General features: G+C 37.2%; 1 protein-coding gene across 7 annotated transcripts in view; it reads right to left on the reverse strand.

Annotated features, from left to right (window-relative positions):
* The window catches only part of XIRP2 (xin actin binding repeat containing 2), a 712,110-nt gene that overhangs the window by 47,943 nt on the left and 644,523 nt on the right, over positions 1-19,644 (reverse strand). For all 7 annotated transcript variants that reach the window (XM_081582634.1, XM_081582632.1, XM_081582630.1 and 4 more), the window contains one exon: positions 141-301. In XM_081582634.1, the coding sequence (XP_081438760.1) occupies positions 141-301 (161 nt within the window). The remainder of the gene's footprint in view (positions 1-140; positions 302-19,644) is intronic.

The raw sequence follows: 19,644 nt of genomic DNA on the forward strand, positions 1-19,644 counted from the left end.
CCCTGAATTTGATACACATTATTTCTGCTTTCTCTACTTTATCCAATTGTCCAGTAGTATTCTTAAATTGCCATGTAAAGAGGGCATGTGAAAGGCAGACACTCAGCCGGCCTAATGCAGAAGCACCAGAAGCAGCTTACGTTGGCAGAGAAGCTGCGGCAGTCGCCCCTGGAAACAGCTGCCTGGTACCTCGCCATCCGTTCCTTCAAGGACACCACCTCTTGGAGGTCTGACACACTCTTGCTCTGCGCAGCAGTGTCTTCTGCAAATCCACTTGCAGGCTTCTTAGGGCCAGCAATCACTAAAAGCAAACATAGCGTGCTCAGATATGATTCAGGTTTTGAAAAGAAAATAACATCATCTTAGGAACAATGAAGGCACTTAAAACATCTGGTTTTGGAAAGCAGACTGTAATATTCCACAGTATTTCCCATGTTTCACGGTCACCTTCTTTTTTTTTTAAACTTTCAAGCAAAGCTATAACATGCCAATAGAGAAGCATCTGCTTATGCAAACAGCAAATGAAAGCACTGTCCCATTCCTCTTGCCATTATTCTGATAAACAGTAAGTATTTATTAAGAGATACATAATGTTAATGAAACTCCTGAAGCACTATGTGTTGGATTTATGCTAAATGCTATAAAAGCATAATCTCATTTACTTGTCTAACAACCTCATGAAGCATGTTCCATTATTTTCTAAAATTTATAGATAAAGAAAACGGAGAATCAGAGTAGTTAAAAAACTTTCCCATGATCACACAATTAGTAAGTGTCAGATTTGGTGGTTTGACTAAATCTTTAGCAAGTCTAAAAATTGCTCTTTGTCTCTCACCTTACCCTTCAACCCTTAAGGAGATAGATCTAGAAAGATCTATTTAGATAGATCTAAAATATGTGAATGCTATAAGAATTATAGACTTGATTTTTTCCTTTTATTTCATAGAGGCATGTGTTACATAAGATAGAATTAATAGTTCCCTTCAAAAAAAAGTTTTACCAGTCATTCCAGATCACCTGATATTTTCCCATGAAAGCCATCTACCTGACAAAAATATAGGGCATTAGATATTACATATTTGCAAATAGAGCAAAAGGGTGATTGCATGACCACAGAATAACAGATGTTAGAAGCAGAAAAGTCTTAGAGATACTGTAATCTCATCTGGTCTAATCGGTTCCATTTAGGTTTAAGGAAACACATCTAAATGTTTCCTGATGTGAAAGGACTATAAGGACCCTCCCAGGTTAGTGTGATTCTCCATGTCTATTTAACCAGAGTTGGTTTCAAAACTTCGGAGAAGGCAATGGCATCCCACTCCATTACTCTTGCCTGGAAAATCCCATGGGTGGAGGAGCCTGGTAGGCTACAGTCCATGGGGTCGCTAAGAGTCGGATACGACTGAGCGACTTCACTTTAACTTTTCCCTTTCATGCACTGGAGAAGGAAATGGCAACCCACTCCAGTATTCTTGCCTGGAGAATCCCAGGGATGGTGGAGCCTGGTGGGCTGCCGTCTATGGGGTCACACAGAGTCGGACACGACTGAAGCGACTTAGCAGCAGTTTTCAAAACTAATTTTTGTTATTTAATTCAGTGTTCTTTGCTGCTATCACTCTGTTGGTTTACTATTCACTCTTTAAAAATTGTAATTCCAAAATCATTTCAAGGGCTCCTTCTAGGACCAACCAGTGAATGGTGTGTGTGTGTGTGTGTGTGTGTGTGGGTGGGTGTGTGTGTGAGTGTTTGGTATGTTTATCACTCATTCATATACCCCTGCCTTTCTCCTTACGGCTTGTTGTTTATTGGACTCATAGGGTAGTGGTCTTTGGTGTACTTTGTTATTTGAATTGGTTTGCTAACACTTACTCAACGCCCCAAACAACCCCAGTTAACAGACCACCAAGCTGTTTCCTCCCTGCCCTGCTCCCTTATCTTCTCACCTTGTCCCCACACTAAACCATCTTATCACATTGTTTGTTTTTTCTATCAGCTACTTCAAAGTTTATGTATACACAGCAATTTGAGAATAAGATGTGTGACCCAGGAGAGATTAAAAATCATTTGTAGTTTGACTCCGTGACTATTTGGCTTGCCTTAAGGACTTCTTATTATATTAAATTATAGATATGTTTTAAAGTTTTAATATTTTTAGTATTTTATTTCAACCATATCAAAAAGAAACAAAATATAAAGCAACAAGACATTGTATCATATGCATGCTGTGATTGTATAACCTGATATATTCACAATCAATGTGAATAATTTTTTAAAATGCATCTGTCTTCCGAAACCTCTATATATCCACACAAAGGTATAACTCCTCCAGATAATCCTGATAAAAAGAGATTCCCACAAACTACTGAAAGTCTTTCACATGCTGAAGAAAATATGTCTTTATTTTTCTCTGTGCATTGTCTATTTGCACAGATGAATTCTGATTATGTTCAGCCATACTCCTCTTGTTGTAAATGGTCACTATATAAATTTTATAGAACATGAACCACTCAAGTTTTTCCACATTATGATATAAATTTCATTTTGCACATTATTTGTAAAATATGTCATTCTTTTATGAATCTTAACAGAAAGTCAGTAGTTTATTTTTGGAAAAATTTACAGAGTATTTACTTTCCAAACATTTCAATTTTTATCAATTTTTATCCTACTTACTGGAAAATGCCTAAGATTATTAATGGTCATGAAATCAGTTGCCTGAGTATTAAAGAGATCTGGCTTCCATTGCCTTGTGGTTCTTTATTCTGGTCACAGAAAAGGCATGACATTTTAATCTTTCTGTTTTTTTTCTCTCTCTCCCTCTCTTTTCCCCATCAGTGACTTTGCCTACACAGGCAGGGTAGTGAAGTAGAAAACCTACCTGGAGCAAATAAATTGCGTCCATGTTGTTTCTTAACCTCCTAAGTCAATGTCTTTTAATTTCCTCATCTGAAAAACAAGGTGATGCTGCCTGTCAAATGTACTATGAGGCAGCGCACCCATCTGTTCCTAGCCTGATGTTGATGACACCTGATGTAAATTTGTAAGGTTCACGAAACAGTCTCTCTTTTTTTCCTTTTTAATGTATTTATTTATTGAAGGATAATTGGTTTACAGAATTTTGTTGTTTTCTGTTAAACCTCAGCATGAATCAGCCATAGGTATACATGTATCCCTTCCCTTTTGAACCTCCCTCCCATCTCCCTTCCCATCCCACCTCTCTAGGTTGATGCAGAGCCCCTGTTTGAGTTTCCTGAGCCATACAGAAAATTCCTGTTGGCTATCTATTTTACATATGGTAATGTAAGTTTCCATGTTGCTCTTTCCATACATCTCACCCTCTTCTCCCGTCTCCCCTTGTCCATAAGTCTATTCTCTATGTTTGTTTCTCTGTCACTGCCCTGTAAATAAATTCTTCAGTACCATTTTTCTAGATTCTGTATATGTGCATTAGAATACAATATTTATCTTTCTCTTTCTGACTCACTTCAATCTATATAATAGGTTCTAGGTTCATCCACCTCATCGGAACTGACTCAAATGCATTCCTTTTTATGGCTGAGTAATATTCCATTGTGTATATGTACCACAACTTCTTTACCTATTCGTTTGTTGATGGACATCGATGTTGCTTCCATGTTCTAGCTATTGTAAATAGTGCTGCAATGAACAATGGGACATATGTGTCTTTTTCAATTTTGGTTTCCTCAGGGTATACGCCTAGGAGTGGGATTGCTGGGTCATATAGTGGTTTTATTCCTAGTTTTTTAAAGAATCTCCATACCGTCCTCCATGGTGGCTGTATCAATTTATATTCCCACCAACAGTGCAAGAGCATTCCCTTTTCTCCACACCCTCTCCAGCATTTATTGTTTGTAGACTTTTTGATGAGGGCCATTCTGACTGATGTGAGGTGATATCTCATTGTAGTTTTGATTTGCATTTCTCTAATAATAAGCAATGTTGAGCATCTTTTCATGTGTTTGCTAGCCATCTGTAAGGACAGTCCCTTTCTTAGTGACATGTGGCAAAGAAGATAGGAACATTGGTTGCCTGACCTCATGATATGCTATTTCAGAATACGACTGAGACTAGAAGCAGTGTTAACTGAGTTTAGGGTAACTTTAAAGAGAGAGGTAACACAGAACAAAGTGGGTGTGAGACAGACTCAAGGATATCCTGTACAACACAGGGAATATAGTCAGTATTTTGTAATCACTGTAAATGGAAGATAACCTTTAAAAATTAAATAATTTAAAAAAATACTAATAATTGACTAAAAACTAAAGATGCTATTGTCATAAAATACTTGTAGAAAATAGGGAATAATAGAACCTGTAAGTATTCTAATGGAAAACAGAGTGTGGAGGAACATGCTATAAAGCTACAGTGGTCTGTGAAAAAGAGGAAGGGAAAAAAAATTTTAGATGACTATTTCTGATAGAAAGCATTATAAATATTTACATCACAAAATCATTGTAATAGAAGTTATTTGTCTCTGGGGTTTAGAGGTAATTCACTGTGCAGATGAGTAAATAAACCTTTTTAAAAGTTCAATGAATTCTCTCAAATATCCAGTTAATGAAGAGTTCTCCAGCTCAGCCTAGAATCTATTGTAATCCTAAATATAGAATGCTTTATTTGCTGATAAGAAAATAATTGCTAATCCACCCAAAAATTAATTCTTCATGTAATAGAATATATCCTGTAAAGCAGAAAGAGCATATAGGGAAGCACTTGGAAAGAATATACACCACTAACAAATCTAAGCTGTTATCATGAGACTATTGGAAACCAAGGGTAAGAATGCCTTTTCAAAGAATTCTGAGGTTCTTAGGGAAAAGATTTCTATTATTACCTTTTGTAATATAAGAAGTTATATACTCCAGTTAGACCCAATTTATGTCCACTTCCTATTTTCTTAAATCCTGAGAGAGTGTGTGACTATTTTTCATGTCTCTATTTTCCATGAGCTCTAAACATGTGCTTTTCTTCTGCAGTTTTTAAAAATGAAGAAACTGACTAAACCAATTGATCAATCAAGCAAATTTACCTAGGTTGCAAAATTTATTATGCTTCCTTGAATTTTACTTCCTGTGGAAAGTCCTTGTTTAAGGCATTAAAAAAAAACCCAAACAAAGTAGTACAAGGTAAGGCAGAATGCCCTGACTTTGTTGGGCAATTATTCGTCTGCATGTAGTCAGTCACAGAAGGGTTTGCATAGTCAGCCTTCTGTGTTTTCTTGGAGGTGATAATAGTTTTAAGATATCAGATAAAGAAAATGATGAGGAATAGTCAATGTATTGAATACACTTTGAAATTTTCTCCTAATTTCACAATTTCTGTTATCAGTGAAAGAATTCTTAGAAATATGCAGAGACTAGTATCAAGAGGCATTTCAAAAGGGCCACTGAGACATTTGCTATGAACTAGTTTTCTAATTAGCTGTTCAGGAATTTTCAAAGATGAAATTCAGTGTTTTTATTTTATAAATGATATGTTCCTAGAGCATTAAAAAATGACAAATCTATCCTTATTTCTTATTAAACAAATGTCTAAAAGCTGAAATAACAAGTTATAAATATAATTCTAAGGTCTTTTTAGAATAATGACTTGGAAATAAAGGTTAATGTCTAGATACATAGTGGTAGGCTCAACGCATTGCTTCAAAATACTGTCAAAGTCATAAAAGTGTTTATTTAGAAAACACCTAATGTGGCAGGATTCACATGGCCAAGTGCTTTGTCATGATCTTATTTCTAAAGCAAGATTTAATCTCAGCACATTTTCTTAAATTTAAATATGTCTTCTTATTTTCAAAATACGAGAGGCCCATTCCCAAATCGTAGCTGTGGGTAAAGTTTTATGGAATAGATGATTATGTCAATGGATGTTATGGGATGAAAGACTGATATTGAACACCAGGAGCTTTAAAGCTGGCTTACACAAGGATGGTGTAAATTTTTGTGAGTCACCTCTTTACTTTTCCCTTTTGCCTGTGCAATATGAGCTATGTGAAATAAAGTAAAAAAATATTTTGACCTCTTTATTTCACTAAGAGACCGTTTGCTAGAATCTGAGTTGTGAAGCTGATATTTGGTCTCTCTGATTTACAGCACAGGTATAAGCAGAGGTGTGTCTGATTTCCTAGCTGTGGTGAAATCAGAAGGAAAGTTATCAAAGGTGGGAAAAGAACTAAAGGTATAAGTTTTTTAGAAGAATTAAAACACACATTGAAGGCAGTTAATAGAGTTACTGTATGCTGCAGAGGGCTCCCCCGGGTAGCTCAGATGGTAAAAAATCTGCCTGCAATGCGGGAGACCTGGGTTCGATCCCTGGGTCCAGAAGATCCCCTAGAGAAGGGAATGGCTTCCCACTCCAGTGTTCTTGCCTGGAGAATTCCATGGACAGAGAAGCCTGGCCAGCTACAGTATCTGGTGTTGCAAAGAGTTGGACATGACTGAGCGACTAACACTTTCTTTTTCATATGCTGCAGAAGAGAAAAACCATTAGCATACTAATGACAATGTGAAAGAAGATGACAAAGATAGAGAAAAGACAGAAAAATTCAAAATGCTACTACGGGATAGTAGCATTTCAGTGGGAAGGTGGAGGAATGAGCAGAACAAATGAAAAACAGAATTTTTGCTGAAAATAGAAGAAATATTTGTTGAAAATAAAAGTTGGGCATTGATAGATTTAAAGTATTTACCATAATCCAGGATAAAAAGTAATTTTAAAACACCGATAGTAAATCCTGGTAAAACATTTCAGAATCAAGGAAACGAAATTATCCAGACAGATGAAAGATTTCTGTGATGATGAGGCAAAATTCAGGATGTCTTCCTTTTAACACTGAACACTAAAAGCAGTTAGAGAACTGATTACTGAAATTTTAGTTTTGAGAACTAGAGTCTATGTGAATTCAAGTTGGTACTCCTGTGAAAAGTCAATAAAAATCAAAACACAATCCTTTTAACAAGTCAGCCAAAAAGAAAACAAAGAGCCTTAACAAAATCAAATGGAATAGTGTAAAGCCAAATGTAAATAAACATGTGCCAAACTTCACCTAAAAGACAAAGACAAATATTAATAAGTCCAATCATATGCCACCTGCAAGGCAAAATTTAAAAAGAAAATATTGGGCAAGAAATTGCCAGGCAAAAATAAATGAAGAGGAGTTATCATGGCTATATTCCTTTCATGCAGTAGCATTAAAAACAAAACTATGTTCAATGGGATAGAGAGCTATTCTATAAATAGAAGATGCCACCCCACTATGAAGCCATAGCAACAATGGGCTTCTGCATGCTGACTAGCATAGAACAGAAACATATAAAGGTCATCTGTAACAAAAAGGAGAATTTTTATGTAATTGTTGTGAGTATAATTGCTGTGGATGACTTTAATCTTTTTCCATCTTTGCCATATGAAACTTCAAAAATAAATTAGCTGAATTATACTTTAATAAGGTTTATTTCAATGTCATTTATATATTCTTTATTATTAAATAAATACTGATTATAATAAACATGACATATTCACTATGCTCCAGAGCCTCCAGTCTAATTGGTAAGACAGACAGGCAATTTTAGCCCAGAGAGTTTATGGTTTTCCATCGGATTGAGTTGGGAGCCCCTGGGGTGGGGAAAACCTAATCTACCTGGGTGTGTCATTGGGTTAGGTGTCAGAAAGGCATCCTGAGAAGTGGAACATCTACACTGAAACAAGAATGAGTTGGCATGTGACTATGTGGAAGAGAGGAAGATGCAGAAAAGGAAGGAAACAGCAGCATTACCAACAAATCATGTTGGGAAAATTAGGCAGTGCTTTTCAGGAAAACATTAAGAGTTTCTCACCACATGTCAAAGTCAGGGAAATATTTAGAAAATACCTAATGTGACCAGATTCACACCACCAAGTGTTTTGTCATGATGTTATTTCCAAAGCAAGACTTAACTGATTTTTAAAATGATGAAAATTCCTTAGAGAGATATAGCTAATTTATAAAATGAATTCAGTTGGACTTTCTCAGCATAAAAATTCAAAGTGACAAAATCTTTCAAAATATGTATGAGACAAAAGAAAATTGGAGGAGGGACAAGTATAATAAATAGGCTGAAGTATTAATTTTCTAATTTTCTGTAAAGAACACTGGTTGAAAAAACAGCTAACATTATTGAAAAGACAAATAAATGACTCAAAAGAATGATTCACAAGCAAAAGAACAATAGCGAATGTGTATAAAACGCTTTCTATGTGTCAAATATTAGTCTTTTTAATGCTCTCAACTGCCTTATGAGGTAGAGACTATATTTATTTTTAATCTCCATTTTACAGATAAGGAAATAGAGACACAGAAAGACTGTCAAACTTGCTCAAGGCCAGGTGTCTAGTAAGCTTCGGAGCTGGAAGGGAAGCTAGACAATCTGGCTCTGGGTTCTGTGACCTAAGTACAACCCTATGCTATATCTCAAGAAGTAAAAGTATCCAAAAACCAAAAGACAAACCCAAACAATTACCTTCCCAAGGAAAGAGATGAAGTAAAATTCAAACAACAAAATGATGTCTTTTTTTTTTTTTGCTGACTCACTGCATATGCAATAAAAATATATAAAATAAACAAATAGCCCTAGAAAACTGATCTGATGTATAATTATGACTCAAAAGAAATTATAAGGTTTAATAGTAATTTGAACTCTCAGGCAGAAAAATAAGAATTTAAAGATTTTTTTATTAGAAATTTTCTAAAATCAATTTAAGAAGCCTTTATTTAGTCAAGGCTAAAAGCCAGGCAGAGAATGAGCTGGAGTGTCACATGAAAGTCCACAAAGCTGATGCAAACATAGATGTCAGCTTCAAGAAGGCAAGTGTACTTCTGGAGACATATCAATAGCCTTGCTATTATATTCTGAATGCATTCTAAAGAAGTCAACTACTTGGTACTCAGAAAATTGACTTAGAACTAAATTGGGAGAATGATGAACTAAATTCCATCAAATCTAAATATATGATTTATAACCCAGCTCAAATTTGTGTACACCAGATCAAATCTATGGACATACCATAGACTCAGAGCCATTAGCATGAATAAATTTTCTATAATTCTTAATATTTGCATATCCCTCAGCTAATAATAAAATTCATCTCTTTTAAACATTCAAAATGCTGCTGCCAAGTCAAATTTGTACTCAATTTGAGTTTTATATATTTTACCCTCATTTGAATATTATAAAACCAAGAAATAGGTGGAGAATAAAATGAAAGAGCAAGTGTATAGCAAATCTTGCATTAATTTACAGTGTTTTAAAAAAACATGGAGAAGAAGGGCAGAGAGTTAACTGAGTAAAAGTGTTTGACATGACAGCACAAAAGGCATGTTGTGGCATGTGAACCAGATTCCAGTAAATCAGATTCCACCTTTTAAACTAACCTCCCTTTGGCCCCATTCCCCCCAGAAGCATTGTGTTGTGTGTACTCTAGTCATCTTTCCAAAATCCATTCATTCATGTGATTTGCACGATTTATACATTAACAAGAACAGATCATCTCTCAGGGTAATAAAAAGGATTAGTTCTTGCCTCCTTAGTAAATCTTCCCTAACGACTATTCTCCTAATTCAGGTACTGGAAGAGATCCTACACATCGAGTTACCTTATAGAGGAGAAAGACAAGGTTTAGCAACGCGGTAAACAAAGTATAGGTTCTCAAAAGATGTGTACATCCTTATCCCCAAAATCTGTGAATGTTTGTGTGTGTGTGTGTGTGTGTGTGTGTATGTTCAGTTACGTCTGACTCATTGCCACCCCATGGACTGTAGCCCGCCAGGCTCCTCTGTTCATGGGGTTCTCTAGGCATGAATACTGGAGTGGGTTGCCATTTCCTTCTTCAGGGGGTCTCCCTGTGTCTCTTGCTTTTCTTCATTGGTAGGGGGGTTCTTTACCTCTGCACCACTGAGAAGCCCCAGAATCTGTGAATATGACATTTTATTGGGTTGACCAAAAGTTCATTCAGATTCTCCTGCAAGATCTTACAGAAAAACTTGAATGTACTTTCTGGTCAACCCAATACATGACAAAGGGGACTTTGCAGATGTGATTAAGTTAAGAATTTTAAGGTAGGAAGATTATCCGGGATTGTCCAGGTGGGTTCAATGTAGTCGCAAGGTTTCACATGAGGGAAAGAGAGGCAGGAGAGTCAGAGTCAAAAAGGAGAGGTAATGACAGACGTGAGAGAGGGGGAAGAAGGTGAAGAAGGAGAAGAAAAGGAGGAAGAAGAAGGGGAGGAGGAAGGAGAAGAGGAGTGGAGTGAAAGGGAGGGGAGGAGAAGGAGTGGGGTGCGGGAGAGAGACAGAGATGTAATACAAACTCTAAGCTACTGGCTTTGAATGCAGTTAGATTCTAAAAGCTTAAAAAGGTAAGCTCCTCCATAGAGCTTCTAGGAGGAGGGGGGATCCCAGCCAACACTGTGATGTTGATCCAGTGAAACTCATTTTGGACCTCCAGAACTATAATAGAATGGATTTGTGCTATTGTAAGCACAACTGTATGTATTAATAACTGTTTGCACGACTGAGCGACTTCACTTTCACTTTTCCCTTTCATGCACTGGAGAAGGAAATGGCAACCCACTCCAGTATTCTTGCCTGGAGAATCCCAGGGATGGCGGAGCCTGGTAGGCTGCCGTCTATGGGGTCGCACAGAGTCGGACACGACTGAAGAGACTTAGCAGCAGCAGCAGCAGCATTAATTTGTTACAGCAGCAATAGAAAACTAATACAAGCATCCACTATACATATATATACACCTCACCAAGTCGGAAATCACTACACAGTAAATTCTTTTTATGGCATATTTCAGTTCTAGCTGCCCCAAATTTCATAGGTTTATATACACAAACCATGCTCTGATGGAAACATCTTTGAATTTCTTCGTGCCTCAAAGAATAAATGTCCACCTACTTATAGATAAGGCTCAGTATAAAAGTCCACTTATATTCTAATCTCTCTGAGTAACAGAACTGCAATTTCTAACTGTAATAACAACTTCTTATATAGACTTGTATTCTCTTTTCTGCAGCCCCTATCATCTCATAAGAAGTTCTCCTGGTACAAGAGCAGTTATAAATGTATAGAATTGAGACAGAAATTAAATAATCATTAGTGCTTTATATTGCTAGTTTGGACATATTTGATAATTCAATCATATTGCTATTAAATATTTTAAATTGATTGCTTAAAGTATTGGCCAGTTAAATATCAATAATTGAATTAAATGACTTAAATTTCTTTGAAATGGTACTGTTAAATGCCTATAGATGATGCATACTTTTACAAATATCTTGTTAGATATTTCCCTAACACAATAATACTTATATTGCATTACAACAATAATTACTTGTTAATGAGTATCAATTATGTGTTAGCCATTTTACATGTATATTCTTACACATCATTTTATGTCTAATTCTTATAACAACTCTACCTGATGGGTGGTATTATTTCCAGTTTAGTAATGGCAAAAGTAGCATTTAAAAAAGATAAAGTCATACAGTAAGTGACTGAGCTTGAAAAAGTTCAGGTATTTCTGAGTACAAGGCTATTTAATTCTGCACAGTCTTTTATGTAAGTATTTTTCATTAACATATAAAGTAAACTTTTAATTAAGGGTATGAATCTCCCTTTCTGCTTCCTTAACATCTACACACAAATCCTTTATTTCAGAGTAGCTAGGGATAAATCAAAGGGAAACCAATAAGTTGAATTTCTGTGCCTCTAAGTGAGTTCTTTTTTGTCCTTATAAGCTTGAGTTTAGGACTGGAAATCAAGCAAATTCTTCATCTATATTTCTTTGGTCACTGTAGAGCTCAAACTTGAGATGGGGTTAGGTATTGATCCAAGCTAGCAGGGACAGAGTCAAGCTTTTCCGTAAGGGAAGGAAATGCAAAGCCAGGACTGCTCTCATTGCTATTGATTTGTTTTGCCTCAGGGCATGGGAGGTGGTGGCAAGGTTCCATCAAGTTTTCTTTTTATTTAAATCTGTATCCCAGGTATACAATAAGGGTATTTGATAAACTCTCCCCTTAAGGCTTTCAGCATACATTTGGTAAACACTTATTACTCATCTACTGTTGACCATAAAGAAGGCTGAGCCCTGAAGAACTGATGCTTTTGAATTGCCGTGCTGGGGAAGACTCTTGAGAGTCCCTTGGACAGTAAGGAGATCAAGTCAATCCTAAAGAAAATCAGTCCTGAATATTTATCAGAAAGACTGATGCTGAAGCTGAAGTTTCATTATTTTGGCTACCTGATGCTAAGAGCTGACTCATCGGAAAAGACCCTGATGCTGGAAAAAATTGAGGGCAGAAGGAGAAGGGGGCAACAGAGGATGAGATGGTTGGATGGCATTGCCAACTGAATGGACATGAATTTGAGCAAACTCCAGGAGATAGTGAAGGGCAGGGAAGCCTGGTGTGCTGCAGTCCATGGGGTCACAGAGAGTCAGACACGACTTAGCAACTGAACAACAACAACTGTTGACCAAGCATAGTGCTCAGGGCAGGGCACAAATTAATCACCGTTGTATTTAGTCCTGCTCTACTTGAAAAGAGAAGAAAAGAAAAACCCCAGAGTGATCCTCAAGAAACACAGTGTTCTAAGTGTTGATCTGGCCTTGTGTCTAAAAACAGAACTACAACAGCTTGCATCATTTCCACATGCTGACTTAGGAATAAAAAGTTCCCATATGGCTGGCCCTGCCAAGGAAGTTAGCTTTTATGAATACACAGCAGATGGAGTCCTCCTGAGGTGGGGAATCCTAAAGGAACTTGGTGACACACACACCACATCCCCACCCCCCAAACCACATTCATTTATACTGAGATGAAACTGAATTAAAGTAGATCAAGACTAATCATATTGATGGGGTTGAAAAGTCCCTCACATGCATCCTCATAATGGCTTGATTTCTCTTCAGATTTTTCCCACTTAACGCAAGTAATGAGTAGCTCTCTCTACTGTGCTCTCCCAATGTTTGAAAATTACACTTCTGTTTGTATTATGTGTTACTTTTTATCGTATTGTTGAATCTCTCTGTCATCCCTGCTTCTCTTCCCTTCCACCTATATGCAAGCTCCTCTAGCACGGGGCTGGGTTAAGCTCATTTTGAAACCCATTTTATATCCGTTCTGTCTGGGTTTCCTCCTGCGTGAAGCAAACCCAAGGGAGATTAACCATCTACTCTGGACCCAGAAAGCCTGATATTTATTCTGTCTGTGACACTTACTTTTGACTTTAAGAAAATTTCTTAACCCCTGGAAGCCTCTTTCTTCTTACCTATAACATGAAAATGACACCAGAACCTGAATGCCTGTGAGGACTGAGGGATATCTGATTAAAGTAACGAGTTTTACATAGTACCTTGCACATAGTAAATAATATATGCTCAATAGCTTCCAGGCTCCTTAGGTGGTGTTATATATCCTAGCTATTATTATCCAGATAATTTGAGATGATACAAGTCTGAGAATAATAGAAGTTACAAAGTTCCCCAAATCTCAAAGCTAGTAAGTAGAAAGGATAGGACTTGACTGATCCATATGAATCTCAAGGCTATTCCATTCCTTTCTAAAGCCAAGTATCTGTCATGTCACTTGAAACAAGGAGAATACAATAGATCATGAAAGAGTAGATAATTATCGGGAGAGATTGGGGCAAAGAAGGTGTACAGTCATGTTCATATGGCCACAGGAATGGAGAAAGTATTTAAAAGAGAAGAATGTCAATGAATGTGATATCCAAAGTATTAGTCTGTGTTTTTGGTATTAGCCAATGAACCATCAATTTTCCACTAGGAAACAAGAGGGCAGTCCCCTAGAAAATGTGAAATGTGTGAAAATAACTCTGGTATATCACACTGTGGGGATGGATCTACTCCTTTTCTCCCTGTAGATGGTTCCTCACATTTCCTCCTGCCCTCTGTTTTTTAGGTAAAATCATGAAATCATCGCTCAAAGCTATTCACATGTTTTATTTCCCTGTGGTGTCTCTGAGCAGTGGGCTTGGCACAATGAACCCTGGCCTGGACCAGTTAGGTAGTGATGACTGGGCTGCTCCTTAAGTCTCTGCCATCCTTGTTGCTGCCTTCCAAAGGCAAAGAAAGAGAAGGATCCTGGATTCCATGTTTAATGATCCATTCCATTGCTGCTCTGGTAAGTACCTCTACATTGTTAGGTACCTCTGCTAAGTACCTCTACATTTCTAGGTACTTCTATTAAGTATCTCTTCTAAGTATCTTACTGAGATGTTTGATAACTTATAAAGGAAGAGGAGTTTTTATATTTGGTTAGTTGGAATATAGGTATTCTTTCTATTTCATCTGTATATTCCTTCTGCTTAAATTGATTTCCATCCCCTTTTTCCCCTAAGGTCTTGCTCTAGAAACTCTCCAAAGTTGACATGTGTTAGGTAGTTAGAATAGGAAACAGGAGTCCAAAATGGTGGTGGCTAAAAGACAAGGAAGGGAAAAGCTCATGAAAATGGAACAAAGGAAGGTCAAAGGAAGGTCCGGGAGTGAGAACTTCAGGTAGAACAGCTTAGATTCTGCTAAGCCCAATCTGCATAGGGCAGGCCCAGGGGAAGGAAAAACACATATAAAAGAAGGAGCCAAAGCGCTTTCTCGCTCTGTTTCCCTCTCTGTTTCTCTTCCCACCCCCCCCCACGTGCGTGCGCTCTTCTCTTTCTCTCTCTCTCTCCCACGTGTGTGTGCTCCCTTTCTCTTTCTCTCTCTCTCTCTTTCTCTTTGTGTCTTTGGGTCAGCATGCCCTCATGCTTTGAGGATGGATTCTCCTGCTATTAGCTAAATAAAATAGAGCTGTTAACACTGATTTGTCTAAGAGCTATGACATGGTCTGTCCAAGACCCGAGAGCTGTGACCCGCCAAGGGCTTTAATGTCTGTCGCTCCAAATCTTTGCTGTGACGAGACAAGAACCAAGGAGCATACACTCGTGTGACAATATGTTTCTGCATAATTCACCTCTCCCTAACTCATTTCCTCTTTGATGAAACTTAACTTTTTCTCACCCATTATTTCCTAATGTATTCCTTTTATATTCCTACTGCATACTAGCTTAGAATTTGTTCTTTCCCTAAAACAATCCATTTTTATTCCTCAGGCTTGGAAAAATTTCATGCAAAGCTAGTTCATGTGTACTGAACTATTTTATTTAGTTCCAAGTATGCTGTTGTCACTCAATAGATCAAAAATAACCAACAGTAATGAAATGCAAATGAACCTTTAATCATCTGCAGCTTTGAAAAACATCTTCCCAGTATGCCCACCTTTAAACCAAGCTTGGGCAGAGTAAGAAAGTTATTTACTACTTAAATCAGTTCTATGCTAGCTGCAATCTGGAAAAGCCAGGCATTTCCAGATTCATTTTTAGGAATTCCTCAATTCTTCACCCTCTTTCTAACTTCCCCCTCTCTATTAAGGTTAGCATCTGAGATTTATTCTGACAGAGTGCATTAAAAGAAAGCCTGAATCATTCAATCCTGATTCTCACTGACTCAGACAATTGATGCTGTGGCAGCTTCTCTCCTACTGACCATACTTTTCCTTTGAAAAACAAAATGCATTTAATTCAGTCTGCTTTTTGTCTTAGAGAAATTCAGTCTCTGAATTTACACAAACTCTTTTCAATGACCTTAAGTAAGTCTTTTTTTAAAATGCTTTCTCTGCCTAAGTCCACAAATAACAGCATACTTTGATATGGTTTTCTTTTGAACTAAATGGCTAATAGACTTCATCAAAGAAAGGAAAACACACTAATTCCACACAGTTTCCTTACTGAACATTATTTGGAAAGGCTAAGCAATCAAGGAGAAAAGTAAAAATGCTTAAGTAATGCAACATTTTGCTTGCTAAATAACAGACTCCTCTGGAAGTAAATTCACTCCTTCAGAGCAGTGATATACTAGAAAAATTCTACCTAAAGAAACAAACACATTCCAAACAATATGATCTTTAATCATTTATATGTTTCCTGGGTAGGAAAATAAAATTGTGAATGTTAAGGAGAAATAATAAGAATCCATCCAGTCTATGAGGTTGCAAAGAGTTGGACATGACTGAGTGACTAAGCACAGCATATAAGATATCACTTTTCTTACCAAAGTTCTAGGTTCTCCTAATATGCTATAAAAGGAAAGGTAACCAGCATTTGTCAAATGTTTGTACTGGCATGACTCCTTTCTGATTATTGTCCCCCATAATTGCAAGGGACACCTGATAATACTGTATACATTTTGAACAGTCTTTTAATTTAGAACAAGAATGTTTATAAATTAAAACTATAATAATTTTAATTACGTCAAAACTTTGAATCAGCCAAGTGCTGGGTTACTCTCCCTGTCACCATTAACATGCCCTAAATATCTTTTGCATATCAATGCAGCTTGTAATTTCAAAAGAAAGAGATGATGTCAGTTTCCTAATGATATCCTGGTCCTAGAGCAGTCCAAAGAGTAGAAGTAATTTAATAGTCTTCTCTGCTTAAGATATACATGGCACAAATAGTCAGTCTCATCATCCCTTAATTTATTTATAGCTACTATCTTTAAAAATTTGGCACTGGCATTTGTTTCTTTTCTCTCAGATTCAAAACCTAATCCTATCAGGCCCCATAAGTGGTGGAACTCAGTTTATGCTACTTACTTCACTCCTGTTTTTAAAGGGCGAAATGTAAAAATCAGTCTCTAAATGTTATTCGGATTGAAACTTGCTCTTTTCTGTGCATGATAAGACAGTAACATCTGTGAACAATGAATTTAATTAAAACTTGCAAACAAAAGTTTTGGTAGACCAATCATATTTAAACTCAGGTGTGGTGGTAGGTAAGGGAAGGAAAGTTGTGGAGGGAAAGAAAGTTGTGGGGTGGGAAAGAAAAGTAAAAAGGAATTAAAAATTATATATTGTGCTTCTTTGTAAGATTCCACATGAAGCTAGGCTTTCACAGCTTTCAAACAGAATCACTTTCCAAGACTACTCCCTTTAGGCACCAAAAACCTTAGGTAGCTGGACAAATCACTTCAACTTAGTGTAACCTTCTACTGTTTTAAGACAACTTACCTGAAAAGGAACTCAGATTATAAAGTTAAGTATCTCCTTGTTTATTTTTAAAGATTATTTAAAAATCTAGACACTTAACTACAACTACAGCCAGGAACTATCAATCACTAGCCAGGGACTCAGCATCAGTCTCCATCTCTTAGCATACATCACCATGCTTACCATTATTTCAGTCAAAGAATCTCAGTCTCATCAGTTTACAAAGTGGCCACACCCACATTGTGAATGTGGAAGTCTGGCCATCAAACAGTGGCCAGAAATGCTCCCCATGGGCCTTTATATGGGGATAGAAGAAATACAATCCATTTGTAAGAATGATATTCTTGTCCTTTTCCTAACAATGAGTGCCAGAGCCTCTCCTAACATTTTTTTTGTTTGTTTTTTGAAGAACCAGTTATATGAAATTTTTATTATTACCAGGAACTAAAATTCCTAGATTGCCAAGAAGCAAATTGACAGTTGAGATGAATACAGCCAGCTTCACAAGTATTTAACATATAACATTATAACTTGCCCAGTAAGCATTTATTGAATGAATTTGCCTTGCAACACTACTGCAAAACTCAGTGCACATCTTTTTAGGGTTCCTGTTGACAGATTTTAATTTCTCTCTTGTAGTTCTTTTTAAAGAGTAGAAAACAAGTTCCAAATTCTGTAACAGAAGTTATTTAAGCAGAGCAGTGATGTGAAATTTGGGATTAGAGCTTCCAGGAGGGAGGAGAAATAAACTTCTTGCCTGGGAACCTGTGAGTCTCCCACAATGAAATCCAGCTCATCTCCCAAAATGCTCAGCAAGATACCACATGAGCAGGTGAAAATTAAAACTGCATAAAATCATGTGTTCGGAAAATGAAACAAGTCAACTTTGGGCTTTCTGCCCAGTTTCATTTCTGTCAGAAACTCTCTTGTTATTACATATCTGCAGAAAGAAATTAGAAAAGTGTTATAGCTAAAAAAATTCAGACACATTCATATCTCCATCACAGTTTGGTCCAGAAGAAAATAACTAGTTTCCTCATTCCAGTGGGTAAGTACAAGACTATGATAGAACATGCAAATACTAATACACACACACACGCACACTTTTCTTTGTAGGACTGCTTAATCACAAATGGTATCCTGTTTGCTTTATAAGATCGAGGAGGAAGACCTCAGGAGGTTTTCAGACTGTCCCAGTGCAGCTCTGAGTTGGAAGCCTGCCAAGGAAAACATATGGGGCAGAAATCCCCAGGCCCCATTCACCAGCCGTGCAGGACCTGAGGAAAACATCATGAAACTCTCTGAACCTAACACTTCCCATTACAGGAAGTATCTCAGAAGAAGGAATTTAAAATGTTGATGCTTTGCAGCACTCTCTGCATTGTGCTTTATAAAGTCTTAAAGCTGAATGTGGAGTTGGTGAGTAGCTTAGACCAGACAGAAGTAATACTCATCTATCGTGACCAGTCTCCTGAAACACACACACACAATTCTTGACACCCAATCATGTACATTTTTCAGGGTTCCATCTCCAGTCTTCTGTTTTTGTCTTACCACACACATTCTATTAGCTCTCAGTTTCATCCATATTATATCAATGTATATCTCTAGTAACTATTTAAGACTTAATCTTAACCTTGCCATACTTTTGAAAATTCAATGTGACTTTTAAAAAAGAATATTACTCACAAACTTCTTTTCATTTTCAAATTTCCCAGTTGTATATTACAATGGAGAACATCTGGGATTGTTAGGAATAATGGTGAATGTGACATGCAGTCAATTAAAAGTGAATACAATGATTGTTGGGTATTAGCATATATGCAAAACCACAAACATTTAAATATATATATATGTATATACACACAACCTGGGAATGGGGGCAAATATATCAGATGATGAGGAAAATGTTGAACTGGCTTTTGATAAGGTATATTTAGCTCAAGAATGTGGGGACAAATGAAATGGGAGGTCAATGGAACCTCTAATCTTGCAGCTGACAGTGGGCCCAGGCTGAGTGGGCATTGGGTCTGGCATGGGTCCTTCAAGCTTTAGACCCATCCCTGAAGCCTGGAGTCAGAAGCGCTTAACACCAGGCCACTAACACTCCTGAACTGTTCTTGGGCTCAGTTGAAATGTGTGCCCTAATCCATCCTAGGCTCCATCCTGTCTTGTTCTTAGTTTTCCTTATTTCTGACCTTGTGATTTATTTTTCTGTTTATAGCTTAGCTTCATCCATCAAACCTGATACATTGTACCATTTCACTGGCTCATAAACTTTTGCTTTCTCTTCCATTATTGGATTCCTCTTGGCCTTTTCTGCTCTAGATTCTCCTGATGAACAGGTGCCCACAGCTGCATCTTTCAATGCCTTCCTCCCAAGTAAGAGTTCTCCCTCCATCTTTACTCAGACACCGTGAGTGGATGCAAAATACAGAGAGATGAGGCAAAGGAGCAGAGGGGCTGATGGGCAGGAAGTGTTGAGGATAGGAACACTATGCTGTGGGTCAAGGTTAGCTGCAGCTGAAAGAAAAAAGACTA

This window comes from Giraffa tippelskirchi, chromosome 3 (genome assembly GCF_054371585.1).
Source record: "Giraffa tippelskirchi isolate mGirTip1 chromosome 3, T2T-mGirTip1v1.2.pri, whole genome shotgun sequence".
NCBI lineage: Eukaryota > Metazoa > Chordata > Mammalia > Artiodactyla > Giraffidae > Giraffa > Giraffa tippelskirchi.